Here is a 19,316-nt window from a genome sequence, read left to right on the forward strand (position 1 = left end):
CATAAGATCACCATGTTTATAATGCACCTATGATAAAAGTTTCTTTAAAAAAACCTACATGAAAAACAACAGAAATTCGTCTTTTAAGTAATTAACAGAAAGCAAAAAACTGACACTAATTTTTTGTTGTTGTTATTTAAATGCAACATATAGTATATTACACTAAGTTACTTGGATCATAAAACAATATTCCCAACTCAAAATTAATTTAGTCATAATATTTCATATCATTACCTTATCCATAAAATATATTGTATTTTATTTTGGAAACAATTTCAGTTGGTAGATTTAGACGGACGCTACAGAAATTCCTCAAATTTTCTTTCTACCATCCACATGTTTTTTAGTTTAATCAACCAATTTCAAAATAAAATTCCTTTGACCTTTTTACCTTAGAATAGTGTTTCACACCTTAAAGCAATTACTAGTAATTAACATTATTACTCTAAACACATATTTGCTAGCAATAAGCACAATCCCACCCATGAAAGATTTCACACATTTTTCCCTTTACCTTCTTAACGGTATGTATGCAATTTGAAAAATAATTTTTAAACCACTTTAGTATAAGAGACACAGATCGGTAACGACTTTGGGAGGGAATGGACGGCTGTGATTAAACAGCGTCTGATTTTCATTTCGTGTGCATCAATGTCGGCGAGCTCTCCGTCCTTACAGACACGACGGGCGATAGCCAGTGGCGCGTCTTAATTCCACGGGCATTAGCCGGTCGACTCCCGCTCTCTTTGCATTTTCAAACTTGGAGCTTCTTTGGGAGCAAACCCCAGGGAGCGATTGATCGATTGGAGAGGGCTTTACTGTGCTGCATTGTCTTCTTATTCTCCCCTGGCATTGATTTGAGGGCTTTACTGTGCTGCATTGTCTTCTTATTCTCCCCTGGCATTGATTTGAGGGCCTTGTTGTGCTGCATTATCTTCATATTCTTCCCTGACATTAATTTCACCTTGGCCATATGTCTCTTCTCTTTTCGATGGATTGGTAAGCACACGCAGTGATTGTTTTTTCATTTTTGTGACGTACAATTTGACAGAAAAATCATCGTCCTGTTTTCGCTAGAAATCGTTCTATTTTGAGTCAGAGCCTACATGTCGTCTTGCGGCAGTACACAGTTTCTGTCAGCAGACGGTCCTCTGCAGATTTTGCATATGAAGTGAAGCCAGGCATTATTGAATTTCAGCGAAAATTGGACACAGAGGAGCTTGGCTTTGCCGGAGGGTTCGCTGCTATTATTTTTGTGGCAGGAAGAATTCCACTTTAGAAAACTTTTCCGCTTGTTTTATGGCCGGGAAGCCCAGAAACTTGTGTGATTGTTGTTTAACATGTGGATTATGGATTTGACTATTTGAAAGAGCGGATAGCAGAATAACATTGGTGCAGTGGTTAATGAAGCAAATAAACTCTCTTCCCTTGTTGTAAATAGCATATTATTTTTAAAAGGATTTTTGGAAGGGTTTTTGAGTCATGATGAAGACTGGACTTCCTAGCACTCGAAGCCGCGCCGAGGCTTGCCGGGAATCTGTAAGTAGAAATCACGTTTCCCTTCTTTGCATATCTTCCATTTCCTTGATAATGCTTAAATTACGGCCTCAGAAAACCGGAAATGCGATATTTACCTTAAGAAAAGCAGCTTCAATTCCACAGGAATTTAGAAGAGCATTTTTCCGAAGAAAAGGGAAAACAACTTGCATTCTGAATAAAAATTGTAATCGATAGTTAAAAACGATAGATACATAGAGACTAACTCTGCATCTCGCGTTTGACTTAAAAATGCTGGTCTAATGACATGGAAGCCTGTTTGCTTGTAAATAATGCGTCTTCTAATTTTTGCTGTAAAGATACGACTTCTGTGAAGACTTTGCCAGAATGTATATTTGACAATTCTAAAAAAGAATTGCTATTTCTCTGAATGTTCTGCCACTACGCTTCTTCATTTTGAGAAATTGAATAAATCTCCACAAATCTCGATGAGCAGTGTTATATTTCTACATAAACCTGGGGATCTTGTGCTGATTCTGGAAGAAGCCGAGGTTTCTGAGAAAACGTGGCAGAACCAGTTACAGATAACATTTTCTACATAAAATACCGACTGTACAAGAAGTTCAGATTAGTTTTTTTATTCTCGTTTTGGCTGTCATAAGCTCATGATTGAAATAGTGTGCGCAACAATGTAAATCACACAATTAAGTTATGCTCCAAAAGTGGATGTAGATTAAAACGTGAGCAGATGCTTAACCTGCATTATGGAATTATTAATTAGTAATCCTTCATTTGTGTTTTTCAGAAGGAGAATATCCCCATTGGTCCACCTGAAAAGAAAAGGAAGTTCCTTTTAAGAGATGACAATCCAAAACAAACGCCTGCGCCAAAAAATAATGACTGTGAAATGTTATCTGTTCCTTCCACTAAGCAACAAGGGGAAGAATCAGTTCAAGCTGTTAGTGTAAATGGGCCAGAGGAATGTGAAGAAACTCAAATGACGACAAGTGAAGTAGAGGCGTTGATAAACATGAAGATGGCAGGAAAAGCTAAGAATGATGCAAAGGTACTGCGTTCTCTCAAACAAATCAATCCTTCCTAATATTCTACAAATATGTGTCAATCTATGGCAAATACAATTAGCAAGAACATGAGATTTTGATGCTTAATAGGGTAGAATGGAACAAATGATGGATTACATCAGGAAGCTCCGAGCTTGTGGCCGGCAATTTCTTCAAAAGGAAGCTGGATATATTCTTCAGAAAGAGCAGCTCATGGGTCAGATAGAAGAGCAGAGAAAAAGACAAGAGGAAATTGGTAAGTCTGATTTTCCATTTTATCATGTGCTTCTTTGATGCGGAGTAAATAGAAGACAAACAAGCTTTGCTGCATTTTACTGTTTGGTTTGTTTGGAAGATTTGCTGAAAATATTGTTCAGGTCTTATTGAATTTGCTTATATGGGACATGTATGTTGTAGAAGAGGAAAACTGTGCTATACTTAGAAATTAACATAGTTAAATTTCTCTGGCTTAACATTTTGCCTAGAAATTGTAGAAATGTGTTATGTCTTCTGTTAGCTATTGGTAGCTGACACTTGTGGTGAGTATCTATCTTGAAGGTACTATGTAAGTAGTGAGTTGCAATTGTGGTCTCAATATTTTTATTTCATTGTCCAGTTTCTGCGATGAAGCTTGAGAAAGAAAAATTAGAGGATGAGGTCACACAGAAAAAACTAAGATGCTCTACTCTTGAAGCAGAGCTTGCAAAAGTCAATGCAGAGAAAAAGGTATCTTAATTTGTTGTTGTTGTTCTTTTGCTCTTTTTCTTTTTAAATCACAAGCAGTGTTCAGTTAATTTTCTGTTTTTTCTGATCCATCGATCGATTACGATGTTAAGTGTTTAATTGCACTAGTGTTATATCCAGGAACTTCTGATTGTACATGACAAGGATTCAGAGGCATTGCGTATTGCAGGAGAAGAAAAATCAAAGCTTACTGACGACATAGACAAACTCAAGAGTGAACTTTCAACTTCAAATGAGCAAGTGCGCAAATTGTTTTCTGTTGCTTTTGCTCTTTCCGTGCTTCTGATATGGCACACCATAAGAAGTTAATTAGTTATCATTTTAGCTGTCCCTTTTGACAATCATGCTGACTTATTTTTGCCTTTTGTTGCCAGATCAAATCTTTAAATGATATCAATAAACGGCTAACAGAGTATAACACAAGTCTTCAAGTGTACAACAGCAAGTTGCAGACTGATGCTGCTGTCGCCACAGAAGAGAATATGAAGACAAAGCAAGAAAAAGCTGCTATTGTAGAAACTCTTAGCGCTGTACGAGGCAGTGCTGCTGCTTTGCAGACACAGCTAGATAGTGCTAAGGCAAGTGTGTTATAGATCTGATAATTTCTGTCATGCATGCTGTGATATTTACAACTTTATTGTGAAGCTATTTTACCTTTCTATTTACAAATCATATTCTAATACTTGATGTCAATTTAAAATAAGCTCCATGCGTATGCATCAATAGCAATTGCTTTTGTTCCCTTAGTCTAGATGACTTATATGAATGGCGACTAACACTCTGCTCATACTAGCAGGAATCCCTGCTTGAAGGAACAAAACAACGGAATGCCTTGAATGAAGAGCTAGAGAGGGTGCATGGAGAACTTCAGCATGTTATAGAAGACAGGGATCGATGCATGAATCAAATCCTGGCTCTTACAGAAGAGAATGCTAGGTTTAAAGAATTCACAGGAAAATCAGCATGTGAACTTCAGATCCTTACCACCAAAGCAACTGCACTTGAGGTAATCTAAATATAATATTACTTTTCAGTCAAAACCATTATTCTCCTTAACTGATTATGTGAGCTCCTGCAGAAGCTGGTAAATACTGTTGTAATATATGTAGAAACTAGACAGTAATTTATTCACTTATTTGTTCTCTCTTTATATTTTGAGATATTTCATTCCTGAAAGTATTTTTGGCTGGGGAAATGTTTGTAGGAAAGCTACATGTCTCAAGCAGAACAAATCAAATCCCTGCGTCAGCAACTTGATTTGGCAATTCACAAATTGAAGGTTGGAGCTAGATTTCTCTGCCTGAAAGAAAATGCAGTTAGCTTTCATTTTTGTTTTTGTTTTTGTTTTTTGTCACCAGGAGAAATATTTTTGGTTTGCCATAATGGTATTTTATTTTATTTGTGTGGCGTGGAAAAGATCTGTTGTTATCATGTTTACAATTTTTGGAAGCTTTATATGATGTTGGAAATGTTTATCTCAAGTGCAGATGGCCGATGCTTCTCTCGAACAACAGAAACAAGAGGGGGCTGGATACTTGTCAAAGGTTGAGGATTTGCAGGCACGACTTGCAGAAGCAGAGCATCAACTACATGAAGGGGAGCTCCTCCGACGAAAGTTGCATAATACTATTCAGGTAGTTAGTAGTGCTAACATTGTAAATACAAATGCATGTATCTTTCGTTTATGCCAGATCTAAGCTCTGAATCTGCTTGGTTCAATATTGGATAGCCATATATTACTCCCTAAAGCTCCTTATTGTTTTTTGGAATAGCCATGGATTTTTTTTTGTTTGAAAAAATGCCTTCATTCCGTGGCATTTTCTTCATAGGTATTTTGTTCTTTCCCTTCTTTAACAGTAATGGTTATTAGATATCATTTTTTGGGATTCAACTGCGTTAGGTAGGTCATTCATCTATGACCGTTTCCATGAGAGGTAATCGTAACTAACTAATTTCTCATGATTTTTTTTGAATAGTCCACTTAACACTCATTGCATCGGGTGATGCTCACAGGGGTGAAGAAGTGGGATTGAAACTAGTGAAATGAATCACATAGCGTCAATCATCACTTTCTTGCCAAAATTGACGATTAGGGCCAAATTCCACTTTAGACAACTCATTTGATGGAGATAATGATTGCATTAAATTCCTCTTTTTGAGAAGACCAAAATTGACCTAAAAATTACTAAATTTGAACAAGGAAAAATATATTTTTGAAGGCATGCCCACACACGTGCAATTTGTCAAGGTCTATTAGAATATGTCTATTTAGTATTTAATGCTCAGTCTTCTAGCTGTTGCTAATTTTATTCTTTTAGTAGTTTCTTAGATGAAACTGTTTGTACATAGAAACCTGATGTTTCTATTTATGTAAATATCTTTGTATTATCATTGAGCTGTTTGCTCTTGGTGAATTAATTCATTCAATATTCTTTTACATGAGTGTTTCAAACTGTTTTATGGTATCAGAGCACAGGGATTTTTTTCGAAATAATTTTTCATAGATTGAAAAATTCAGTAGTTCATTTCGAAACTGCTCTCAGGGTCTGCAGATTTTTTGATCTTCATTCCTTTCTAAGGTCGAGCCCTCTGTAAGCCAGGTAGCCTTCACTGAGTCTTAGCCTTGGCTTTGCTCATTGTGATAAAAGCTTACAGTCGTCAATCTCGATACAGAAAGGGATTTATCTCCTGCATTATCGTGAACAGTTTATTTGTTTTGAAGAATCAAGATTCGAAATAGAGCTGTGGGGTCTGTTCTGAGGAGGGTTCCGGATCCATTCGAATCAAGGCACGCTAGAAACATATCAAAATTCCGGCACTTTCCAGCGGCACCAAAATTTGAATTGCTTTGCCATACGGGAACGTGGCAACACACTTTTGTTGCGGCTTTGCTCCTACTTTCTGCTTCATCAGCTGTTTCCCAGTCGTTGGATATCTCCAGTGATTCGATCCCGGGCAAAGATTTCAATACAATCGATAAACAAAGTGTTGAGTACTTGCGATTGTTCGCGGAAGATATCAGCTGGTCCAACAACCTGGTGCTTAGGCTGCTAGTACCCCGAAGCATTTTGGTCGCCTCTGCCTAGGGTTTTGCAGACATGGCTTCGTAACTATATTGCTGGAACTCTTGTGTATTTTGTATTCAAAAGTCTTTGGTCTGTTTATATTTAATTCTGGAAGCGCAATATCTACTTTCTGGCAGATAGAGCCTTCGTTCACGCGACATCACAGTGGCTCGTTGTTTTCCAGCGATTCACGTCTCTCTGCCTAGCTACGATAATTACGTATTTCCAGCGATTTAAAGCCCAGCTTGTATCACGCTATCCAGATTCACGGGATGACCACTTGGGAATCGAGAAATCCGGGAGCAGAAAACGTTGCAGCCGATCCGTATCAGCAAGCCCGTCAACAAATGTAAAAATATATCCACGAAACGATAAGAGTCCGTCACGTGCAGGACGAGATCCGAGCCACCGGTATTTGCTGAGATCCGAGCCACCGGTATTTGGATTAATAAATGAAACGCGTGTTTTTTAAAACAGAGCGAGACCCGACTGTGCCCGCAATTCATATATACATTCTAGCCACCGTTACTTGCTGAAAGAATCAAAGTGTTTTTTGTTAACAGAGCGAGATCATTCAGATCACGTGACGGCAGCGAGATTCTTCAGGTCACGTGACGGCAGTGTCAAGTAAAGGTATTCTCCAGATTCACGTTTTTTTGTTTAGAAAGTGGATTAAAGATTATTATGATCTGATTTGAAGCGGTGGGACCAGAATAAAGTATCACAGTCATTTTTAAGTAAGTATTACAGCGTGATCAAACCAGCATCACAGTCATTTTTTTAAAGTGGCGTGATCAGATCTGAGTAATTTTTTTTTTTGGGCAAGTCTATTTCTTTCACAACAGCATTTATTAACAATTTGGTACAGTCATCTTGAAAGAAGATTTTTAAGCAGGCAGCTACACTTGGTTGTGTGTCAAACTTCTGTATTATCTTTGGGAAAATGGCTACGCTCAGCAATCTGATGTTAGAAGGAAATCAACGCTTTAATGGCAGCAACTATAACATTTGGAAACAAAGAATGCTGACCATTTTTGAATACAGGCGTCTTGATTAGCTCATTTTGGGCAAAGAGCCTCGTCCTGGTACAACTGGTACCGATCAAGATAAATTTGATGATTGAAATCAGGAGGCTGTTATGCTTCTCAAGCTCTCTGTCGCTAATGATCAGTTACCACAGATTCCCTCTGGCAAGACCGCTGTCGAAATTTGGCAACAGTTGAAAGAACTGCACGAGACATCTGACAAAAGCAGAGCATTTTTTCTCAAAAATCAGTTGTTCTCCATCATGATGGATGAACATATGTCTTTACAGGAACATCTCAACAAAATTAAAGACATTCGAGATCAGCTCGAAGCCATTGGTCGGACCATGGAGGAAGAAGATATGGTAGTCATTACTCTGAAGAGTCTACCAAAATCTTATGAACACTTCATCGAAACACTCAACATTACAACCACAAATGTTGATCTGAAGTTTTCAGATTTATGTACCAAACTTCTGCAGCAGAATCGGTGGAAACAGCAGTTTGGTAGTGGTACTTCATCAGTGCCCTCGGAAAATGCATTTGCTGCAAAATACCAGTCCTATCAGTCTTTCCAGCAGAAAGGTTCTCCTCAGTCTTTTGATCCTGCTAGGAAGAAAAGTGTGCAGTGTAATTACTGTCACAGGTTCGGTCACATGAAGAAAGATTGCCGGCAGAGGATTGCTTCTGAACAGAAGAAACAGGGAGGGCCAAATCAGACAGCGAATGTTGCAGAACATTCCGAGCAGACAGATTCTGCTTTTTACGCCTTTATGGCTAAAAGGTCTTCAGAACATGTTCCGTCCTCTGCATGGTACATTGATTCTGGTGCATCACGCCACTTCTCTCACAGGCGTGACTGGTTTATTGACTTCTCACCTTTCAATGATTCAGTGGTATTTGGTGGAGGTGAAAAGTACAATGTAGCTGGCAGGGGTACAGTTCAAATTCAGTCTGGTGGACGCACACTCATATTTCTAAATGTATACTACGTTCCTGGTATGGAGATTAATCTGCTATCTGTCAGCCAGATTATGAGGAATTCTCCTCAGCTTGATGTTATGTTCAGTGCACACAAGTGCTCCATCATTGACAGGGAGACCAGTCTAACAGTTGCTGTTGGCCTAGAGGACCATGGTCTATACAGGCTACTTGACACCGGTGACTTTCCAGAAGTGGCTCTAGCAGCACGTGTTTCTCCCATCAACACTCTATGGCATCAACGATATGGGCATCTCAATATGCAGTATCTCTCTCAGCTCTCTCGGGAGGGACTTGTGTCAGGCTTACCTGATATTCAGACTTAGCAGTTGGGGGTATGTAGCGCCTGTCAAGCAGGAAAGCAACATCGGTCTTCATTCAAAAATGGAGAATCTTGGCGCGCATCCAAGGTACTTCAGTTACTTCATGCTGATATTTGTGGTCCTATGAATACAGCTTCTATCACTGCTTGCAAATATTTTTTACTTATTGTAGATGACTTCAGTAGAAAGATGTGGGTGTATTTTTTAAAAAATAAATCTGATGCTCTTAGTACCTTTCAGAAGTTTAAAACATTAGTTGAAAAAGAATTTGGTTGTAATATCATGACCCTTAGGACCGACAATGGGGGGGAATTTTGTTCCTCAGCTTTTGCCAACTTCTGTGATATTCATGGCATCAAACGTCAATTAACCACACCTTACACTCCCCAGCAGAACAGTGTTGTCGAGCGTCGCAACCGCACGGTTGTGGAAATGGCTCGTTCCATGTTACAACACAGGAGTGTTCCAAACAAATTCTGGGCTGAAGCAGTATTTACTGCTGTTTACCTTCTTAACCGATCACCTACTCAGGCTGTTAAAGGGAAGACTCCTGAAGAAGTGTGGTCTGGTCGTAAGCCTAAGACCAGTCATCTCAAAGTTTTTGGCTCAGTTGCATATGTTTGGATTCCATCTGCTAAGCGCTCTAAGTTGGATTCCAAAAGTCAGAAACTCATGATGATAGGTTACAGTGATCATCACGAGGCATATAGGCTGATAGATATAGCCACTGGTCGTCTTAGCTTCAGTCGAGATGTAGTATTTGATGAAGACAGAGGATTCTTTCAGTCTTCTTCTTCTGAGCAGCGTTCTGAGGATCCGCCTCACAGTGTTCTTCTCCCAGTCAGTCCACCTGATGGGAGGGATGATGTAGCATCAGGATTTGATACTACTCTATCTGAGCTTCCTCCAGAAGCTAATCCTCCTCTTGCTGTCCCTATTGCTCTTGAGCCTTCTTCCCTTCCTCCTGATATTGGTTCCTCTAATCCTGATATTGGTTCTTCTTCTCTTCGGCCTAAATGGTGGGCTAAAACCATAGGTGATCTCCGGGATGATGAGCTCCTTGAAGGTAGAACTTCTAGACATAAGAACAGACAACAGTCTACAGTCAATTTTGCTCTTATGGCTAACCTTCACAGTATTTTTGAGCCTCAAACCTATTCAGAGGCTAAGGGTACATCTGAGTGGGAACAGGCTATGGAAGCCGAATTCCAGAGTCTTCAGAAGAATCACACCTGGACACTTTCTGATCTTCCTGCCGAAAAAAAGCCCATAGGCTGCAAATGGGTGTATAAAGTAAAATACAAAGCTGATGGAACCATAGACAAGTATAAAGCTCGTCTTGTGGCTCGAGGGTTCTCACAGAAGGAAGGCATCGATTATGAGGAGACTTTTGCTCCTACAGCCAAGATGAGTACCATAAGGCTTGTTCTTGCCCTAGCAGCTCAGTTCAATTGGAAAGTTCATCAGATGGATGTAAAGAGTGCTTTCCTAAATGGTGATCTTCAGGAAGAAGTCTACATGACGCAACCTCCAGGATTCAAGGTTGCTGGTCAAGAACAAAAAGTGTGTCGGTTAGCTAAAGCAATCTATGGATTGAAACAAGCTCCTCGGGCTTGGTACATGAAAATTGATTAGTACCTGACAGATCAGGGTTTTCAGCGGAGCCCATCTGATGCAAACCTGTACATCAAGCATACTGGTGTTGATATCTTGTTTGTCGTTGTCTATGTGGACGATCTTATCATTACTGGCAACTCTGCACATTTGATCCATGAGATCAAACAAGATCTATGCAGAACTTTTGAGATGACAGACTTGGGACTTCTTCATTACTGTTTGGGGGTTGAAGTTTGGCAGACTGAAAATCAGATTTTTCTCTCTCAATCCAAGTATGCCAAAAATCTTGTGGAAAGGTTCAGAATGCAGCATTGCAAACCGGCCACGACTCCTATGGAACCAGGGCTCAAACTTTCAGCACAGTCATCCTCTCTCCTTGTGGATGAAACTTTATTCAGGCAATTAGTGGGCAGTCTCATCTATCTTATTGCTACCAGACCCGATATCAGTTTTGCAGTAAGCTACATTTCTCGCTTTATGTCAGCTCCTAAAGCTGATCATTGGATAGCAGCAAAGCGGGTGCTACGATATGTGCGTGGTACTTCTGATTATGGCCTCTTATATACTCGCAGCTCCAATCCTATTCTCAGTGGCTACACTGATTCTGACTGGGCCGGTTCGGTTGATGACTGTAAATCTACAGCTGGGTATGTGTTTAGTCTAGGATCTGGTGCCGTTACTTGGACTAGTAAGAAGCAACAGGCAGTGGCTCTCTCCTCAACAGAAGCAGAGTATCGGGGAGCAGTTAAGGCATCCTGTGAGGCAGTTTGGCTTCGCCGTATGCTTGCAGATATGCATGTTTTCCAGACAGGGCCTACTTCTTTGTTTTGTGATAATCAGGGAGTGCTCAAACTTGCCAAGAATCCAGTCTTTCATGAACGAACAAAGCATGTGGAAACTCATTGCCACTACATTCGCCAGCTGGTTGAAGACGGCTCAGTTCAGTTGCAATATGTTCCCACAACAGAGCAGCCCGCCGACATTTTCACCAAGCCGCTTGGTCCTGATAAATTTGTAAAATTCCGAGGGTCTATTGGTGTTGTCAATAGATTGAGCATTAAGGGAGGGTATTAGAATATGTCTATTTAGTATTTAATGCTCAGTCTTCTAGCTGTTGCTAATTTTATTCTTTTAGCAGTTTCTTAGATGAAACTGTTTGTACATAGAAACCTGATGTTTCTATTTATGTAAATATCTTTGTATTATCATTGAGCTGTTTGCTCTTGGTGAATTAATTCATTCAATATTCTTTTACATGAGTGTTTCGAACTGTTTTAAGGTCGACTTGCGGTTAATTAGACAAGTTGAACCCCTTTCCATCTTATATAAATGGAGGTTACCTCCAAACTCATTGGACACATCCAATGTTCATTATTTCATAGAAAATGCATCTTTGTGGCAACCGAGTAGGGAAGGAGGCAAGACGTGGAGCTTGGGTTTGTTTTGGGTGAATCTATTTGTCTCTTGCAGGGCCGAGAAGCTTCAAGTAGGCAAAGCTTTAGGGCAGTTCAAAAGGTGTGTTGGGACTGTTTTGTGTGGGATCTCTTTTCCTCAAGTGGGCCGCAACACTAGGAGGCTAATTCAGCTAGGCCGCAGGCCTTTGTCCTCTTGTTTGATGGCCAAGAACATGCAACAAGGAGCCGCAAATCTAAGGTGTTTATAGAGAAGGACTTGGGGCAGTAATAGAGGTCTAGAAGAAGGCTATGCAACAACAAATTGGAGCAACTTGCCTAGGAGGGAAGGTTGCAATTCTTAGCACAAGATCTAGACAATCTGGGCTCTTTGACTGCAACGTCTAATTGCAGACTTGTGATCGCAGAGTTCCTCATCACATTGACTAGGCTTGACTTCTCAATATTGGACTTTTTTGGGTTCATTATAATAAGCAAAGGAGGTTGCATTAATTGAACAAGGACCAAGCTCCTTTTGGAGACCATTTTGTAGTTGCTTTCACTACCATTGACCACTGGTTGTGAAAATTCGGCAAACCCTGAATTCTATTGCAACAACTGATGTTAATTCTTCTAATTGTTAATTTGATTAAACAATTTACTTGTTGTGTGCTACGGAAAATATTGAATTAGATACACTGCAACCTTCACAAAATAAATATTGCAGAAGAAATAAAAATGCTCGAATAATAGATACACACACACACACAAATACATAGTTATTTTGGACTAAGTCCTCGGAAAAACCCAACTCGGGAAAATCAGTGCAACAATTGAGGATTTTAATATTATGCAGTAGTAAATCTAAGTACAAGACTATGGATGCTCAAATATAACAATCCATACAGAGAAATGATTGACAATGAATCTAGTGAGAAAAAATCTCACTCCCACTGGCATTCCGACATTGAACTTGGCTCAAGTTGAATTGCTCTTTGCTGCCTCTGTGCAATCACCACGCCAGCCTACGCAGTACTGCATCCCACAACTCAGAACTGCTTTCCCTCTCGCTTTTTGATCAACTGCTGTCTGGAAGATGGATCCTCATGGCCTCCGGACTCTCTCTCCGGCTTCTGGCATTGAATCACTGCTTCTCTGCCGCAAAATACAAAATCCCCTTTGAAGCACTGTGCTGCCTTTGCGTGGCTCTACATTGCCTCTTTGTGGCACTCACTGCCTCTGTAGTGCACTCATCGGAACTAGAAAAACTTCCTCTGGCCTTACTATCCCTATCCCTCTCTCACTGCGTCGAGCTCACTAGCTCTCTCTCCGGCACCTCAGTGTTGCTACTCAAGAAATCGATCTACTAGTGAAATCTAACTGTTGGTGTGTTTTCTCCAAGCCCCATCGAGTTTCTTCTTATAATCTCTCATTGAGACATCAACGACCATGATTATAACTTAATCGATGGCTAAGATTAACTAGAACTCGATCCATGTCTTTTTCTAGAAGATTCTCACCATGACTTAATTAAAATTTAATACCTTTAATTAATCATATTTCTTAAGTTTATACTTAAGAAACATTAAAAACTGATTAATTATTTTAATCAAGTCGTCTCTATGTGGGATTTCCAGAAACGATTTCTGGGTTTTGGAGAATACATGTATTCTAGCCTCTCCACCAAATTTCGTGGCTAGAACACATTCGATGCTACAAAAACTAACACTCCCTCTTAGCAAGGAATGTGTTCTAGTGCTACAACCCATTGAAGCAACACCCTGTCTCTGCACCACCTCCTGTCACGTTGCTGATGTTTGGCTACTGCTGCCCACCAACTACTGTGCAACTTTGATATACGCTGCATCTGTGCTGCTGGTGGCCCTGCTGATTTGCTGTCAACATTGCATCTGCATTGCAACTCCCTCTCCATTTGCTGTTGCTGCAACTGCAACAATTGCAACTGAAAAAACATTCAAAATGCTGAATCAACTGTGATCATTATGATGCATCTGTCTCCTGAGTCTCTGATTGCTGCTAGTCTTTGCACTGTCAGTGAAGCCTTTGCGTTGCTGCTGACTTTGCTCTGTGCCAACTGCATTGCTACCAACTCTGCACTGCGCTACCTAGTATCTGACCACAACTAGCCATTGCATCTGTCACTTTGGCATTTGATTGCACCATCTGCCACTGATCCATCTTGCTATTGAAACATTGTGGGCTCCCGTAGTAACGTTTTGATTCAAGAGGTGGACATCCAGAATCTTGCCCTTTTTGTAGCTCTCTGGGGCTACAACTTCAAATCACCCCACCTCACTCTTGGAGGTATATCGGTGATCATGGCAAACTCTTCCTCCAATTTAGAGGACAGCTTGTCGATCTCCACGGATGCAGCGTGTTGATCATGATTCTCCTCTTTGTGATTCTTTTTGAGAGGACATTGAGTGTTGTAGTGGCCAAGCTCACCACATCTGCAGCATTTGACCTTGGAAAGGTCCTTCTTCCTCCTGCGCTGCTCCTGCTGCCCCTTTGATGCAAGGGCCACATTCTCCTCTTCTTTCACTTGCTTTGTCCCACTGCTGTTGCTGGTGCCACTGATGGTGCTCTTCACCAAATCTCGCCTCATCTCCTCCTGTTGCAAATCAACCCACATTCGATCCCAATCTGGCAACTTGTCTCTGCCTAGAATACTTTGGACAAAGACTTGCCATTCTTCGGAAATGTTGTTTAGATCTAACCGCACCAATTATGTAGGCTGGGGCGTTGACCCTACTGTAGACAACTTGTCTCGGACATCTAGAATCCTAGTGAGGAAGGGGTCTATGTGCTCGCCTTTCTACATCCTTGTACATCTTAGCTTCTCCTCAAGATACATCTTTCGTTGCTTGGAAGATCCCTTGTATAGCATAGCAAGAGCTTCCCACATCTGCTTGGCAGTATCTTTGCCAACTATGTGAGCCACCACGTGATCTCAAATCCCATCGAGAATTAGCCTCTTTGCTTTCGTCATCTCCTTCTTGTAGGTCTTCATTTGATTTGCATCCGTGGAGATAGCTACCACTGCATCGATGCAGGCTTTTTGAGATTGTATTCATCTAGAAGACATGAAATTCGTGCTTTCCAGATCACGTAGTTGGATGCTTCGTCCAACTGATTCTTATCTCTCAACCCTGTTGATGCCATCTCTACAAAAAATGATAAACTCCTCTTCTCCTTTGCGCAGTTGCCGACTGGCTCTATGCACTCCTTGTTGGAGTGGCAAATTTGCTCACAACTACTGTTGCTCTGCACTGAAAAATTGAACTTTTGGACTGGAAGTTCCTTGAGGAAAGAATTCCCTCAATGTGTGCTCTTCCTTCTTCCTAGATAAAGACACTGATTCTCCCTCTGCCTCTGGTAATTTATTTTCTGTCAATTCTCTCAGAGAAATAAACTTTTCCTCGAAGATTGACCCCCCTGGCCAAGATCTGCGCTGCCTTTAAGGGTTTTGAACTTCTGTCTATCTAGAGCTTCAAAATTCATCTTCCCTTTTGCTACTGAGCTCCCCCAATTACTATCTGTGCTCTGATACCATGTGAAAATTCGACAAACCTAGAATCCTATTGCAGCAACTGATGTTAATTCTTTTAATTGTTAATTCGATTAAACAATTTACTTGCTGTGTGCTACGACAAATATCGAATTAAAAACACTGGAACCTTCACAAAATAAATATTGCGGAAGAAATAAAAATGCTGGAAGAATAGATGCACACACACACACACAAATGCACAATTATTTTTGGACTAAGTCCTCGTAAAAATCCAACGCGGGAAAACTGGTGTAGCAACTGAGGGTTTTAATATTATGCAGTAGGAAATATGAGTATGAGACTATGGATGCTCAAATCTAGCAATCCATACAAAGAAATATCTGACAATAAATCTAGTGAGAAAAATCTCACTCCCACTGACGATCTAACACTGACCTGTGCTCAAGTTGAACTGCTATTCGCTGCCTCTGTGCAATCACTGTGTTAGCATATGTAGTACTGCATCCCACAACTTAGAACTGCTTTCCCTCTCGCTTTCTGATCAGCTGTTGTTTGGAAGATGGATCCTCCTGGCCTCCAAACTCTCTCTGGCTTTTGGCATTGAATCACTGCTTCTCCCCAGCAAAATAAGAATCCCCTCTGAAGCACTACACTGCCTTTACGTGGCTCTGTGTTGCCTCTTTGCAGTGCACTCACCGGAACTAGAAAAACGTCCTCTGGCCTTATTATCCTTGCCCTTCTCTCTCTGCTTTGAGCTCACTAGCTCTCTCTCCGGCAGCTGAACGCTGCTACTAAGGAAATTGGTTTGCCAGTGAAATCGCACTGTTGGCGTGTCTTCTCCAAGCCCCATCGAGTTTCTTTTTATAATCTCTCGTTAAGACATCAACGACCATGATTAAAACTTAATCGATGGTTAAGATTAACTAGAACTCGATCCATGTCTTTTTCTAGAAGATTCTTTAATTAGTACTCTTTAATTAATCATATTTCTTAAGTTTAGACTTAGGAAACATTAAAAACTGATTAATTATTTTAATTAAGTTGTCTCTAGGTGGAATTTCCAAAAATGGTTTTTGGGTTTTGGAGAATACATGTTTTGTAGCCTCTCTAGCAAAGTTCGTGGCTAGAACACATCTGATGCTACAAAAACTAACACTGGTTAGGGCAGAGTTTGTCTGTTGTTGTCTAAAGGCAGAATGGAAGATTTGTCTGGGTTGCTTCTTTGTCATTTGGACAGTGGTATTGATCATCATATTGGCAAGTCAATTTTGACTTTGATTGTATCTCTCTTTCTCTCTCTGTTGAATATTTGATAATAATAATAAGAATGATTGATCAAGGGTTTTCCCCATCTTGGGGTTTTTCCCTGGCTTGAGCCAATTCCTGAGTTCCCTTGTCTTGGTTTGTCTTCTGCATATGTTATTTATGTTCTTTTTTCAATTACTGTCAATGTGATAATGGCTTATGTGATTGCTAATAAAAGAAATGGAATTGAACTTGGGTTCATGTGGAACATTGAAGTAATTGTCCTAAGCAAAGAACATGTTAACTAAAATTAACATGGAATCAGAGCTCAGGTGAGGACAAGCCCAAGCAAGAGTAAAAACAATCACTAAGAAGTTTGTTTGCAAGTCTCCATGAGCTCCTCCCTCTAAAAATTTGAAAGCAAGTGGACTATGAGTGCTCTTTTGGCATATTCAATAAGTGCAAAGTCTTCCTCAAGAAAGTCTTTGCATTGCTGAATTGATAAGGAGCAGAAGGAAGGATAGATTTCTATTTTTGTTTTTTGGTATTGATTTTGGCACAGGTTTAGAGGAAAGATTGCCGAGTTCTTGTGTAGTCTTCAGCTGGAATGATGCCAACTTTAGGATCTCTGTTCTAAGGAAGAGAAGTATCCTTCAAGGCTGAGATTTCTATATGTCTCTGATGTGGATCAGAAGTTGAGACCTATAGGTAACTTTGTGCAAGACCGAGTCTCAACAAGGACTGTTTTAGGGCTCCTACACTTGGAGAATATGTAGAGGGCCATAGGCATTGAAAGGCTAGCAAAAGCACTGTGATTACATTTTAGCCCTATTCAAGGAAACCTAAAATCCCTCTCCTCATTGCACTCATTGGCTAGCAGACCGAAGCTTTTGTGCATAATTATCTTTGCATCAAAGGCTGCAGACCTAGTTTAGCTAAGCAAAGGCATAAGAGAGGTCATACCTCTTGACATTAAAGCAAAGGTTAAAAGACAGACCACCAATCTACATCTTTCATCTAATCACTAAGCAACTTTACAACTCCAGTATGTACATTATAATTGATCAGCGAATTTATCAAGTTTTGTGAAGGGACTGTTCTAGTGTTGCAAGGATTCTATTGGCAACCATATCAATCTGAGAAGGGAGGCAAATCTTCTATACATGTTCCAAAATTCTACAGCATTGTTTTATGTATCACATTGATAGCCTGTAAAGGACACTCTCCAAAAGAATTGAAATTTTGAGTCTACATCTGAGTCAATAATTAGTCCTAAATTGATTTTGTTGGAAGGATATTTTGAGCATGAATCTGTGCATGATCTTCTATATATACACCTAAGCGCGAGGTCCGTGCTACTCTTCAAAATTCTGAACATTCAAGTAAAGGCTAGAAAAGAAGAAGCCCAACTCAATTACATTTCAAAAGAATTTAATTCAAGCCTCTGTCATAAAGGAAGAGGTGTTGAGACTACTACGCATAAAGGAGACCTAGGACGATGAATCATTAGGCTTATCATCCCATAAGTAAAGGCTCATCACCTTGCTCTCAGTCTTGTACAATAGCATAAAAGTATTATCCTACAGTGATAAGAATGTTCGCTGACCTGTGGAGATAGTATGAGTCTCTGTGATATAAGAAAGTATTAGTCTCTGTGATATAAGAACCATGTCTTCAACCCACACACACACACGCAGTCTGATCTATTTATATCAGCTGAGCTGAACTGTGGAAATTTTTGATTTACAGTGGCAATATTGTCATTGAATAAGAGTCTATACTAAAACCCAAGGGTATTCACATCAGTGAATATTTGGTCACGTTGGAAAGAAGGAAAGCTACAGGCAGTGGAAGCATTTATCTTGAAGCCTTGTAACAAAATCATTGAAAGAAGCAGTCCTGTAAGTATACAAATTTGTGGACATTTGGAGATTGTTTTATTATCAGATCTCCTTTTTGACAGAGATCACTTCTCTTCATTATATAGCAGATAACCTAAAGAAATTAGTTTTGATCCTCCATTGGCTTGAGAAATAAGTCAATGATGTAATGCATTGTGTAATGAACACCGTGTCACTGATTCTAGGCTACAACAAGTGTTCACAGTTTTCCATCTTCATCAACCAATGACAAGTACCAGAACCTTGAGCGAAGAAATCAATTTTTCAACAGTTTAAGAGTTCCATTGCCATATACTTTTGTAACAACACTGAATCTTTTTGCAACATTTGATCCATGGTATGCATTGCTTGGGTTCTCTCTAGACTATCTAGATTCTAGACTGGTAGAAGATGTTAGGAATAGTGCTAATAAGGGACAGGACTCTGAATCAGGGTTGCATAAGAAACCCTGACATAATAAGATTTGAAGCAGACTACATCAGTAGGTCCTATCAAGAAGTTGGATAGATCTATGATATCCCTGTTTGAAGACTAATTAGAAGGAAGTCTTGAAGCAGTCAAAAATTCAGAAGCCAAGAAAGAATATGGCGATGAAGGTTGCAATAAGAGCAACCTTGGAAGCTTCCCCTTTTAAAGAACATGGACCAGATCCTTGCAGCAACCCCTATAATCATGAAGGACAGTGGTGCCTCATGGAGAAAGATGAATCAAAGACCAGAGTCTGTTGCTCTGGGAGCACCATTGAGGCTGAATGTATAAATCAACAAGCATGGCTTATTATGAAGCCATTCGGTTGAAGAAGCTCTTCAATGAGCCATTTGTGCACTTGCTGGAAACCACTGTTGTATATTGCAGAATGGGATTTGCCTTGAAGAGAATGTCGTGTTCCACGACTATTCCAAGCATAATGGCATCAGGTACAACTTTATTTGAG

At 40.0% G+C, this 19,316-nt stretch overlaps 1 protein-coding gene across 2 annotated transcripts in view; it reads left to right on the forward strand.

Annotated features, from left to right (window-relative positions):
• Nucleotides 1–855: 855 nt before the first annotated feature.
• Nucleotides 856–19,316, forward strand: part of LOC149235828 (kinesin-like protein KIN-14C) — a 75,565-nt gene continuing 57,104 nt past the window's right edge. Inside the window, exons 1-9 of one of the 2 annotated variants that reach the window (XM_089372200.1) lie at nt 856–1,539; nt 2,303–2,563; nt 2,670–2,814; nt 3,175–3,284; nt 3,423–3,542; nt 3,677–3,880; nt 4,099–4,308; nt 4,507–4,581; nt 4,790–4,936. In XM_089372200.1, coding sequence (XP_089228326.1) covers nt 1,483–1,539; nt 2,303–2,563; nt 2,670–2,814; nt 3,175–3,284; nt 3,423–3,542; nt 3,677–3,880; nt 4,099–4,308; nt 4,507–4,581; nt 4,790–4,936 — 1,329 coding nt within the window. In that variant the 5' untranslated portion in view covers nt 856–1,482. Of the gene's footprint in view, nt 1,540–2,302; nt 2,564–2,669; nt 2,815–3,174; nt 3,285–3,422; nt 3,543–3,676; nt 3,881–4,098; nt 4,309–4,506; nt 4,582–4,789; nt 4,937–19,316 lie in introns of those variants that run through there. The other variant, XM_089372201.1, reaches the window with a different exon arrangement.

This window comes from Pinus tabuliformis, chromosome 8 (genome assembly GCF_031772625.1).
Source record: "Pinus tabuliformis cultivar Carrire ecotype Pingquan chromosome 8, CPIR1, whole genome shotgun sequence".
NCBI classification, from domain to species: Eukaryota; Viridiplantae; Streptophyta; class Pinopsida; order Pinales; family Pinaceae; genus Pinus; species Pinus tabuliformis.